At 42.8% G+C, this 13781-nt stretch overlaps 1 protein-coding gene across 1 annotated transcript in view; it reads left to right on the top strand.

Moving 5' to 3' along the window:
* The window catches only part of Ack (activated Cdc42 kinase), a 438035-nt gene extending 424456 nt beyond the window's left edge, over positions 1–13579 (top strand). The window contains exon 17 of the mRNA XM_080286247.1: positions 13480–13579. Within this exon, the coding sequence (XP_080142373.1) occupies positions 13480–13579 (100 nt within the window). The remainder of the gene's footprint in view (positions 1–13479) is intronic.
* Positions 13580–13781: the final 202 nt, after the last annotated feature.

Below are 13781 nucleotides of genomic sequence, written 5' to 3' on the forward strand. Positions count from 1 at the left end.
TAATAACATCATTCATTAGACCAACCCTGGAATATGCATCAGTAGTCTGGAGTCCTCATCTCAAAAAGCATATAGACAAGATTGAAAAAGTTCAAAGGGCCGCTACAAGATGGATACCAAGCTTAAGGGACCTAAGCTACGAAGAAAGACTAAATAAACTGAATCTACCAACACTACAGGAGAGAAGGAAAAGAGGTGACACGATAATGCTATATAAGTGCATATCAGGGAAGGAGAAAATTGACATAAATGATTACTTAACATATGGAGAAGGATCAGCAAGAGGACACTGCAAAAAACTGCATAAGAAGAGAGGTGATAAAGACGTAAGGAAATTCAGTTTCCCAAACAGAGCAACTGATCAGTGGAATGCACTACCGAATGAAATAGCGTGTGCCAAAACAATTCACAAATTTAAGGATATGTACGATAAATATGGTTTAAGACACGGGACAGTACGAGCTTGACTCATTCCTGTAAAGATACAATTAGGTAAGAACAAATACTGTCATCTCTCCTCCCTCGCCCACCTCAGACCAGTTTCCAGAAGCATATCCACACTCAGATCACTCGCCGCTCCATTTAGTCACTTAAAGACAACACACAGCTGCATGCACGGACTCCTGACATCCACCCTTCTGAATCCTAACTTCCTCGTGTGGACACGGTCCACCTGGCCAGGCTGAGATGTGGGCATCATCCAGCCCTCTTAAGCTACCAGAAGAGGCTGGATGACTCCGTCGCTGATGCCTGTCCAGGATGCAACACGGCACCCCATACTATTAAGCACATTATGGAAGACTGCATTGCACACAATCACCTACGCCAACAACACAACATACACTCTTTGAGAGCTCTGTGGGAAAGCGCGGTCTCAGCCATGGCCTTCCTAAGGGACTCGGGGCTGTTTAGCCAGACTGCCTAGGGAACAACTACTACTACTACCACAGACAAGCAGTCACCACTGCAAGGCTATACCCTGCAGTGACATGAATAAAATACATGATAAAATCGGCCACACAAGAAGAATACAGTGGGCACACAAAATATAATGGTAAAATGGAATAAAATCATGGAACCATATAGTAAGGTGGAATAAAATCAAGGAATAGTACAATAAGTTAGAAAAATCGAGGTAACACTTATGATTCCTCCCAATGTGTCATGCTGAATAACCCACTAGCTCCTTGACTCTGCCTGTTGCACTGCGGCTGGCAAAGCTGTTGCACTGCACAGTACATCCCATGTGGTCTAGTTGCGTACGCTGATGAGCTTAGTTGGAGTCAGAGTCGAGAAGGAGCTCCGGCAGCTGACCCAGGGGAGCAGCTGTGGGATGTGATGATGGACTGCCCACTTCAGGTGACTCAGAAGACATCCGCAAACTCATGTCCAGGGGAGGCACAACGGCTGACGACGTGCCAGGTTGTGGTTCTGTCGTTGAAGGCGTGGTTTGACACTGTGATGGTGGCAGAGAAGAGGTGGACTGGGTAGGGGTCAGAGGCCTGAAAAAGGAGTCGATCTTAGAGTGGTGGCAGGAGTGATGGTTCAGGCGTTGGATGACACTCTGCCGTACAGAATGCAGATCCTTTGCTAGGGCATCATCTCTCTGTCGCAATCCAGGTGCTCCGCATACTCAAATACCTGCTTGAGGTGTGCCCAGAATGTGTTTAGGCCAGAGATGGTTGGAGTACTGCAGTTCTCCAGGTCATTCGCATTGCTTTCATCTGGCCGGGCAGCAGCAACAGAGTGGTGATCTCGACATCAGACATACCCTGATAGCTGGTATCGCCCTCATCCTTATCTAACCATTCCTTTACGTCATCGACATCCACAGCCTCGCCTGCTTTACGAAGGCGAGTGTGGAAGTCATCCACATCAAGGCTCAGAAAGTCATGTCTGTTCTCGTGTTCCTGAAGGAAACAAGATGAACCATTCCCGAGGGTTTTCACAGTTGTACACTGCAGACTTGAGGCTGTAGCGTTGCAGGTTTTCCAGTGTCCTCTGCCCTCGCATGTCCAGCCTCTGACTCTGCTCATCCTTGTCCTCGAGAACAACCTTCACCTCATCCAGGAGCCTCCGATGGTATAACCTTTTTGTGGCCATGTCAACACCCTGGTCCATTAGTTGAATTAGAGCAGTGGTATTAGGTGGCAAAAACAAGTACCTAATGCAACTGTCATCTGCAACCAATTCCTTCTCGGAGGGATGCACAGGTGCATCGTCCAGAGGAAGAGCCTTTACTTAGTCATGAGGGATTCCAAGTTCCTCTGTTTGATAACGGATGACCTCCTTGACAAAATGCCTGTGGAATGAATCTTTGAAGGTCTTGGAGGTAAACCAGGCCTTCACAGAATGGTACCACTCAATAGGAAGGACATCCATTAGCCCACAAAGTCAACAGGGCTGTTTTGCCTGACCAACAATAACGGGCTTCAGCCGGTGCATTTCGTTAGCATTAGCACAGCACAAAACAGATACCCATTGCTTGAACAACTTGTGACCAGGCACACACTTCTCCTTCTCTTCCACCAGGGTGTTTGTGGGCACTGAGAGGTAGAAGGCACCAGTTTCGTCAGCATTGTAAACGTGACCAAGAGTGAGGCTCTCCTTGTCAATCAAGCCTGACAATTCTGATGAAATTCCTCCACCCCCTCCTCACTAGCATCCAAAGCTTTGCAGTGGGTTTTTCAATTTGTAAGGCTTTCATGTCTTGAAGTCCAGAATGTTGTGAAGATGGGGAAACTTCTCAGCAGTGGCTTTCAACCCAGTCCCACGCACTAGCATGCCTGCACCCTGTTGCTGGAGGTACCAGATCAGCGTCGGACGGTCAACATCGGCATGCCCGGGACAAGCTTGTAGCCTTCTATTTGGTATTGTGTCTGTTCTTCTCGCTGAAGTCTATTATGTACTGGGTGAGTTTGTCGCAAGATTTTCTGATGCCATGTAGGGTTGAGCGGGCCAGGTAGAACTCCTTTAGGATGGGGGAATTGGACCATCCTGCATCAGTCTTACCCAGGATGTCCTGCTTCTTCTCCAGAAGCAGCAACACCCTCTTCCTTTTCCCTGGTGGAGGGGCCATCATCACACACACTTCGAAGAGGCGTGTGAGGAATAACAAGGCCTGAGGCAGTAGGGAACAACCACAAAAGCCACCACGTGCACCACCGTAACAACTGTCCGGGAGGAGCTGCTCACTAAGTGGATGTCGCATGGGAACTGAGAATGGTTGAGGGGGACTCTGGTGGATGCTTGGTGAACTGTGGAGCCAGACAGTGCAGTGCCACCAGGCTATTCTTGCCCGGGTGAGTGAGAAATATTCGTGTGGCCAAAATTTCCACCCGGACACAAGTATTTTGTCTGGATGATATGAAAAAATGTACAAATAATGGTTTCATACAACCAGATCACAGCGTCCAGGTAATGGATTATACGGATAATGGACGTATGGCTAGTCGAGGGATTACTGTAATTCTGGATTAAGTTTTTAGTCAGATGATGGCAGAATTCTGAAGGGGGGGGGGGATATATTGACCAAGGCTAGTTGGGCGAATGTAAGTATGTGAACCAAGGCTAAGAGGGCAGAACTCAAAAAAGGTTGAGAACCACTGTCATAGAGTGTGACCTTAGAGATAGGGGACCAAATAGGGTGGCTGCCAGAGATTGAGCAGGATGAAGAGTTGCCATTACATGACCAAGACCAATACATGCAAGCACAATGGAGCCTCTATCAGTGATACGAATGATACATTTGGTAAGAGATAGTTCCCTATATATCAGTGCTGGGTTCAGAATACAGTACTGTATAACAGTTTTTTTTTCATATTACTGGTACTGTCAGTTGGTGGGGAGGAAAAACATACTGGCAAAGCAGATGTAACCCACTGTGACTGGGAATGTATCCCACCCATTCCCTTTTTAAAATTACCTGGTGAATAACTTTACAAATCAGAGGGGTTGGATATAACATTAGTAGCCTCTTCAGTACAATAGGCCTTTCCTAAGTTGAATAAAATTATCTAGTAGCAGCAACAGTATCTTTTGCCAGGATTCAGAGGGTTAAAAGCAACAGTGGAACTTTAATAGACAGTTCTGTAATTTACTGTGGACTGAACAGCAAAAAAGAACAAGCAGCAATGGAATTTTAATAGACAGTTCTTCTGTAATTTCCTGTGAACTGAACAGCAAAAAAGAACATCAGACATGAAAACTTGAAACTGTACTTGAGGAAGAATGGGTTGGACTGACTGGTTGGAGTAGAAATGAGAATGACAAAGTCATGGAATATTTTTATTATTCCCACTGTGTGTGAACTCTGGGACTGGGCATATGGCAGCAAGAAAGAATGGGGGCATACAAGTAGTTCTCAGTTAAAGTGACATGGGTTTGTTCCAGAACTTAAAAACTTTTTTCTGTAGAGCTGGTTCTGAACAAGTGAAACTCTGATAGATAGATGGGGGCACTCACTATCCACTTGCTCAATGTAGTGTTGCTTTGGGTGTCTGCCCTTTCCTCTTGTCCTTCCTTCCTCTTCCGTCTTTCTTTCCTTCATTCTTTCCTCTTCTTTCTGCCCACGAGTTACTTTACACTGTCTCTTCTGTCTTTCATTCCTTCACTCATTCCTCATTTTTCTGCCTGTGGTTGACTCTACACTGAGTGACGAGCCAAATGGTTTCCTGTACACCAGGAAATCACTTACTATGCTTGGTGGTAACCATATAACTAAATTATGGCACCTGGTGGTTTTGTGAGTAATTAAGGCACCTCAATCAGATTGAGCCTATGTAGGTTTATCTCCAAGGCGTGGTTGGGGTTTATTGCTCAAATGCCACTCAGGGATGAGTGAGGCTGGTCACTTATCTTAAATGTCAGGACCAGCTTGCCTAGCCCTGAGCTGCGACACTCCCCATGGGGAAACAGGATTGGATGATGGAAGGATGGAAACTCTAGTCAGTTGCTTATCAATAAGAGGTCATTCATTCATTCATCATTTAATCATTATTTTATAGTTTACTAAGCACTTCAGAGTGAAAAAGAATGTAAATAAGGGTGACAAAATAAGAACCTAACTGTACTTGAGTAAGAAGAGCTTAGATTGTCAGAAAGGAGTTGAATAGTGAGAGAGAGGCATGTGAGTGTTCTGTTGAGAGTAAATGCAGATAAAACAAAGTGATGATATCTAGGTCTGGTGGCAGTACTGTCAAAGCAGCGAGAATGTGGCCACGTGCAGTTTGCCACAAGGGTGTGGGAAGTAACTCCACCTTGCATAGCGTTTATGATACGTTGGTCCGTAAGAGATGTAATAGTATTAGAGGTAGACTGCAAAATAATGCTGATTTTGTGTGTGCAGTGTGTCAGTCTGAGAGAGCATGTAGAGAGTCAGGCATGAAAGGGTTGATCTTGCTGGAGAGTCTCTTGAGTGTGTGGAAGAGTTTTGTTATTCATGGGACATGTTATGTGCTGGAGGTGGGGCAGGAGATAGCTCAGTGGCTCAAGAGTTAGAAGTGGTTTAAGGAAGTTCATGGATCAGCTGCCTCTCCTGCGACTGAAAGGGCTTTCCCTTCATGCTAAGGGATCTTTGTATTCAGCATGCGTTAGGAATGTAATGCTGTATGGTAGTGAGACCTAGGCAGTAAAGGAAGAGGATATTCATTGTCTCAGACTTACAGAAATGTCTGTCTGTCTGTCTATAGCCAGATGCCATAATCCTGTAAGAGGTGGACGTTTGACTTTGAGTTAGTTGTTTTATGGGGAGGGGCACTAACCCTCTGCCAACCCACTTGTTGACATGTAGGGAATACATATGTGTTGGTTATATGGTTACCACCCAGTACTGTAAATGGTTTCCTGACATACAGGAAAACATTTGGCTTGTCACTCAATGTAAAGGCACCTGAAAAGGAAAGAGTAAGAAAAGTTGTCAGGAAAGTTAGGAGAAATGGAAAGAGAAGAGGGCAGACACAGAAAAAGCAATGATTAACCCACCCCATCCTGGCCGATTTTCCACCACTGACCCCCCCCCCAATCCGGGCAGATTTTGGATGTGTGTGTGTGTGTGTGTGTGTGTGTTTTTTTTCTCAAACCTCCGCTTTTGGTGAAAAACGATGGCAGATCACAGAGAAAGTGCATACCTGAGACTAGAAATGGTCAAAACATGTAAGCCATTGTGCACTTGGTACCGTATTCTGTAAAGATGCTCGGCTGCTGTCCCATTTTCTGTGGTTGAGGTACATATTGGAAATCACTTGGAATTGGTAGATATTTAATAATTTGGAACAAAATAACATGTAGTACAAGAAGATATTGGTTTTCACACAAAAATATAGGCAAAATAAGCATTGTTCCCACAAAAATATAGGCAAAATAAGCATTGTTCCATTGAGTGAGCATAGCAAAATCACCCAAATCAGTCACATATGATTTGCTGTGACTGTTGTTTTAACATACATTTCATTTTCTCTACTTACATAATACTTTTCCACTAACATTATACCAGAACTGTTATCACATGTTTACAGGCCTTACGATTATATTTAGCATAATATTAGCGCATATTTACATAGTGAGTGAACTCGCTATAACTGTTGTTTCAATTTATGTTGTCGTTTTTCAACCTATATAATAGGTTGGAAGTAATGTGAGTATAAGTGGCTGGGGAATGGCTGGGAGAAGGAGGGAGGTGAGAAGACAGGAAGAAATCAGTAGGATAGAAGTTGTGGAGGCAATGAAGAAAGTTAAATTGGGGAAAGCCCAGGAATTGATGGAGTGTATGGTGAAATGCTGAAGCATGGGGGAGAGATAGTAGTAGAATGGATGTGGAAGACGTACAGATTGGCCTGGGAGGAAGGTAGAGTCCCAGAGGATTGGAAGTCAGGTATAATTATTCCCTTGTACAAAGGAAAAGGGGAAAAAGAAGTGTGTGGTAATCATAGGGGCATTTGTCTTCTTAGTATAATAGGAAAAGTGTATGGTAGGATACTTATTGACAGAGTTAGAGAAAGAACAGAGGAATAAGTTGGAGAAGAACAGGGAGGCTTTAGGAAGGGAAGAGGTTGTGTAGATCAGATATTCATTCTTAGATCTTTAGTGGAAAAATTTCTAGAGAAGGGAAAGAAGTTGTACGCAGCTTTCATGGATTTGGAGATAGCATATGACAGGGTGGATAGACAAGGATAGTGGAAAGTGTTAAGAATATATGGAGTAGATGGGAAGTTGTTGAATGCTGTGAAGAGTATGTATGATGGTGCTAAGGCTGCAGTGTGTGTGGATGGTGAACTAAGTGAATTTTTCTCTTTGAAGGTTGGGTTGAAACAGGGATGTGTCATGTCTCCATGGTTGTTCAATCTGTACATGGATGGGGTAATAAATGAGGTACAATGTAAGGTAGTGGATGTTGGAGTGGCCCTGGTAAGAGAGGATATTGCTTGGAAACTCCCTGTACTGTTGTTTGCAGATGATACTGTGTTGTTGAGTGAAGACGAAGGGGTGCTGCAAGGCTTGGTGGATGAGTTTGGGAGAGTGTGTAAGAAACAGAATCTAAAGGTGAATGTAGGGAAGAGCAAAGTGATGGTCTTTGAGAGAGGTGAAGTCAGTGAATGTACAGCGAGGTTGGATGGTGAGGAATTGGAAAATGTGAGTACGTTTAAGTACTTGGGTAATGTGATGAGTAAGGATGAAGGTTTGGAGGGTGAAGTGCTTGAAAGGGTACAGCAGGGAAGAAAGGTTGCTGGTTCTTTGAAAGCAGTGATAAGAAACAGGGAAGTGCACATGGAAGTGAAAAAGTTACTACATGACAGTATTGTGATACCAACTCTAACGTATGGAAGTGAAGCTTGGACGTTGTTGGAAGGACACAAGTCAAGAGTGACAGCAGTGGAAATGAGTTATTTAAGAGGAGCCTGTGGAGTCACATGGAGAGACAGGCTGACGAATGAGAACATAAAGGAGCGTTGTGATGTTGATGTGGATGTGATAGGAAGCGTTATGAGGAACACACTGAGGTGGTTTGGCCATGTGGAGAGGATGGAGGGTGAAAGACTGACGAAGAGAGTGTATGTGAGTGAGGTGGAGGGGGGAAGAGGAAAGGGGAGGCCGAGGATGAGATGGAGGGATGGGGTGGAGAGGTATATGAGTGAGGGTGGTGTGAGTTGGAAGCAGGGCAGTGAAATGGTGGGAGACAGGGCGACGTGGAGGCGATTTGTTTGTGGCCACCCCAAACGGGATTGAGGCGTCTGGCAATAGATAGACAGATAGATAGATAATACTTTTCCCCTAACATTACACCCGTTTCCATTTTATAGAACTATTATCACATATTTACAGGCCTTACAATTTTATTTAGCGTAATATAATCGCATATGTACAATGAAAGGCAAAACTATCTTTCCAGTTCCAATCAAAGATAATTTACACCTGGCAAAATACAATGAAAACCCAATCACTACTACTGCATGTTCCAAATGGTTCGATTTTTAAACTATATGTTTGTCAGACTTTGGGAAGATTGTTGTGTCTTTGTACATAGTGAGTGATCTCGCTATGACTGTTGTTTCATGTTATATAATACTTTTCCACTAAGATTACACCCGTTTCCACTCTATATAATTGTTATCACATATTTACAGGCCTTACTGTTATATTGAGCATCATATTATTTCATATGTACAATGAAAGACAAAACTATCTTCCCAGTTCCCTGCCAAGATAATTTACACCTGGCAAAATACAATGAAAACCCAATCTCTACTACTGCGTGTTGCAAATGGTTCAATTTTTCCGCTATGTGTTCGTCACACTTTGGGAAGATACAGTAGTTGTGATAGTGAGTGAACTCGCTATGATTGTTGTTTCAACTTACACTATTTTTCAACTTATATAATACTTTTCCACTAACATTACACCCGTTTCCACTTCATATAATTGTTGTCACATATTTACTGGCCTTAAGTAATCCCTCTAATATCCGAACGCCCAATATCCGAACATCCCCACTAACCGGACATAATCATCCTGGGATCCAATATTCCCAAAATGGGCCAAAAACCGCAAAAAATTCGAAAAAAATCTGACTCGTTTCCCACCCGTAATTTGAAATTGCCGCCTGGCGCCGAACAGCTGTTACACCATGGTCCCTTCACCCCTTCCTTCCTCCCCCCTCCCCCCTCCCCTGTCAGGGTTGCCATTTGGTATTTTTCATTACCAAGTGTAGGCCAATTTGGTAATGAAAAATTCATTTGTTCATTTGGTAATGAATCAGAATAATGCATTACCAAATGGATTTTTCACATGTATGAGGATACACAGGATGGAGATGGTGGATTGTTTGCTCTCTCTGATTAATCTGCATCCCTACATAGCGTGAAAATAATCAACATGGTGTTAATTATAAGGAGAGTGATTACATGTATTTCCACTTGTATATATAATTAGTGAAGAATAAATGCTAGCTTTATGAATTTGGTAATGAAAAGTTAAATTAGGTAATGAAAGTTGAGGAGACTGGTAATGTGGCCGTTGCGATCTGGCAACTCTATTACCCCGCCATCATCATCAGTCACAGCTTAACTCCGATCAAGAGCAGATGCCCATAGCAGTGCAAGCCACAGGTGCTTGTTTTTTGTGATTAAACAGTGAATAAACTGCAATACCTCACCACTAGAACACACAGGAATATACAGTGTTGTGCAGTGTTAAGAAATTAGAATTTAGAGTGCAGAGGATTAACTGTGGACTGCAAACTGGCGGTTCAAACCAGTCCACGAGGCAGGACTTGTAAGTACCCAGAATGTTTAATATTGTATAAACTCACCTCTAAAACCTCATTTTATGGTTCTTTTGCATTTATTTCAGTCTTTTATGTCCCTTATTGGTGTGATTTGGCTCTTAAATAGGTGCTATGCATGTCCAGAGGGAGTTGTATACATGTTTCTCTGAGTTAGGGTCCATAAATACAAGTCCATAAGCTGGGGCCCAATATCCGGACAGGACCACTATCCGGACCTGCCTATGGCTTTATTACGTTGGATATTGGAGGGATTACTGTATTATATTGGGAGTCATATTATCGAATATGTACTGTACATAGTGAGTGAACTCGCTACTACTTGTTTCAACTTACACTCTATTTTTCAACTTATATAATACTTTTCCACTAACATTACACCCGTTTCCACTTTATATAATTGTTGTCACATATTGACAGGCCTTACTATTATGCTGAGAGTCATATTATCGAATATGTACATAGTGAGTGAACTCACTACGACATGTTTCAACTTACACTCTATTTTTCAACTTATATAATACTTTTCCACTAACATCACACCCGTTTCCACTTTATATAATTGTTATTACATATTTACAGGCCCTACTGTTATATTGAGCGTCATATTATCTCATATGTACAATGAAAGACAAAACTATCTTCCCTGTTCCCAGCCAAGATAATTTACACCTGGCGAAATACAATGAAAACCCAATCTCTACTACTGCATGTTGCAAATGGTTCAATTTTTCCACTATATGTTTGTCAAACTTTGGGAAGATAGTTGTGATAGTGAGTGAACTCGCTATGACTGTTGTTTCAACTTACATTCTATTTTTCAACTTATATAATACTTTTCCACTAACATTACATCTGTAACCACTTTATATAATTATCACACATTGACAGGCCTTACCATTATATTGAGAGTCATATTATCGCATATGTACAGTACATAGTCTCTACGACTTGTTTCAACTTACACTCTATTTTTCAACATATATAATACTTTTCCACTAACATTACACCCGTTTCCACTTTGTATAATTGTTATCACATACTTACAGGCCTTATTATTATACTGAGCGTCATATTATCGCAAATGTATGGGCCTTACTTTTACAGTGAGCGTCATATTATCGGAAGCACACACAGTATCAGTAATTTAACAAGGTCTGATATTCCTTGTCAGGGTGGGGAGGAGAGGGTGGTGGGGGAGGTTGGGGAGGTGGAGAGTGGCGCCCTTCCCCACTCGCGCTCCTCTTCCCTCTCTCTTTTCCTTTCCCCTTTTCCTTCCCTTTCCTCACATCATGGGGCTGTGGGGAGGAAGTGCGGGAATACTGCTGGGCAAAAGACGTGCTAGGGAGTGGCTCCTTCTCGCCTGCCTGCTGCCCACGTACACCACATGCTCGCACTGCTTCCATCCCACCACCACTTTCCCTTTCACCGCTCACTCCCGCCACACTACTTTCCCTTTCACCCTTCACTCCTGCCACACCACTCAGGCCTTCCCCCAGACAACACAGAAGGACCATACTTCATTTTCCTTCTTGCCGCACTTTGCCTGCTTATACATACCAAAAATCACGCGTGAAATTTGAAAATATGCAAATGACGGACCCTGCAATTGCAAAACATATGGATACGTCATCGGGTGTCACCGTGACAAAATGTGCGAACGTATCCATATGTCGTCGGGATGCCTCGGGTTAAATGGCTGTGTAGTGCATCCACGAATGCGCGGCCTGGGGAAGCAAGGATTACGATTGAAGAGTTGAGGGTAAAGATGGGACAGGAGTGTATTGGTGTTGTGATGAGGAGGGGTAGCTTGAGATGGTTTGGCCATGTTGAGAGGATGAATGATAACAGTTGGGTGTGGAAAGTGAGACATTGAACAGCACAGATAGGGTTGTGACAGGCAAACTGAAAAAGACTTGGGATGGGGTCATAGAATGTGATCTCAGGGTTGAGGGACTGAATAGGAAGGCTGACAGAGATCAAACAGCGTGGAAAGCTGCCATTGTAAACCATACAATGAACCATCCTAGATGAACTCAGTGACTGGATGTCTGGCAGTAGAAGAAAATGGAGGAATACAAGAGGGAGGATGGTGTGGGATGGAGTAGTGGTAGAAGGTTCTAGAGGAATTCCTATAAGAGGCACCCTTTATGAACACCAAGATTGGGCATCATGCAGTATATAAACATAGCCTATACTCTTTCAGCTTAACTGCACAAAAATTGTCATCTCTTCTTCTTGAACACTGAGCTGTAAGAAATGATTGGCACTATAGTAGGACTCGCCTAAGTTTGCGGCTGTGGTGTGGCCCGCACCTGTGTACAGTGTTGTCACGTTTTCTGTACCGTTATCTCTCTCTCTCTCTCTCTCTTCTGGCGGGAGATGTGAGCCACCCTGAGTACTTTTGATTCTTTTATAAGTTGTTTATAATTGTGCTTTCATTTGTTAATTTGGTTTTGTTATATTTAGTGATATTTATCATTTTTTGTATACGGCGACAGATGGAGTTACAGTCATGGACAGAGAAACCTGGGCACTCAAGGGCTGGGCTGAGAAATTCTCTTTCCTATTCGATTTTTCCATTAAATCTTCGTCCATATGAACCGTACCCCCCATCCCCTTCCTTGCCTCAGGGGACAAGTGACCACTCCTCACCTCACCCGCCCTCTCTCCCTCCCTCCATACATCCCGTCATCCCCCCCCCCCCGTCTCTCTCTCTCTCTCTCTCAAAGGTTCTGTAAGGTGAATAATAACGTCAATGCAAAGTATACGTTTACTGATATAATTATTATACAATAAATAAAGCATGTACGTACTTTACCTTAGGCCAGACTGGGTGTGTCAGTATTGCCACTCACAAGAATTATATGAATTATTTCTTTTACTTTGGATATTGGCATATTTCTTCTTTTTTCAGGCTCATTCTCTTATATCCATAACTGTAATATTATTACCCACCCTAAAACTACGCTAAAAAACATTAAAAGTGACTACAATTTCTTTTAGCAACACTGTACAATATGTATGCCATGTTTCTGTGTTACTGTATAAATATTTTTTGCATAATAAGATTACTGTTGATTCATCCATCAAAATACACAAGTGTAAGTTTTATTCATCTGAATTTATCGTATCTGTGTTGCCTAGTACATAAATAGCTTCCGTTTCACATCGCAAGTTGGGGAAATGTGGCACCATTGTACACAGGTGCGGGCCACACCACAGCCGCAAACTTAGGCGAGTCCTACAATAGAATCTTATGTGTGAAGAAGTTTATGGAAGGGATGTTCAGCCTTAGTGTTACCTTATTCTGCCATTGAACTACGGGAAATACAGTACTTTAAAACTGCAAAAGGACAAAAATCTCCACCTAATTGAAATGAAAGAACTATAGATAATACATTTTTGTGTGACAGATTGCCTTTTAGCTGGAACTGAGAACTGAAAAGGCTTATGTGATGGATGAATGGACGTGAGGACCATTTTGCGGTGCATTGTTGATACAGTATTTGGTAGCTCAAATTTTATACTTTCCTACCCCAGTATTTGGATCCTACCCATTCCTTTCTTTGTGGAAAACAGGATGATGATGATGATGTTGACAATGATGATAATGGTGATACGATAATGATGGTGATGATGCAGTGGTGATGATCATATTTACCCATGCCTCCTCCCTCCCCTCACATTTTCATTTTCAGATTGGGGGTGGCCAACAAGGACACATGTGAGCAGGTTCTGGAGGCCAACTGCTGGGAGCTGGAGCGATCAGCCTCTGCACTCCTTGACAAATATGCTTGAGGTGTACAATCTCAAGGGGGGAGTGATGCTGTAACCTCTCCATTGTTATGTGGTTTGTTTGACACCGGTGGCACTTTTATCATATTGTCCTTTTTCAATTTTTTATCCTTTTCCAATTTTATATCATTTTTCATTTGTACAATAAATATCCCATGTGTATTTTACAATACCCTTTTTCAGTTTTATAATATCCCTTTCTGAT

This window comes from Coenobita brevimanus, chromosome 110 (assembly GCF_032717465.1).
Source record: "Coenobita brevimanus isolate Jiangsu-jjx chromosome 110, ASM3271746v2, whole genome shotgun sequence".
In the NCBI taxonomy this organism is placed as follows: domain Eukaryota; kingdom Metazoa; phylum Arthropoda; class Malacostraca; order Decapoda; family Coenobitidae; genus Coenobita; species Coenobita brevimanus.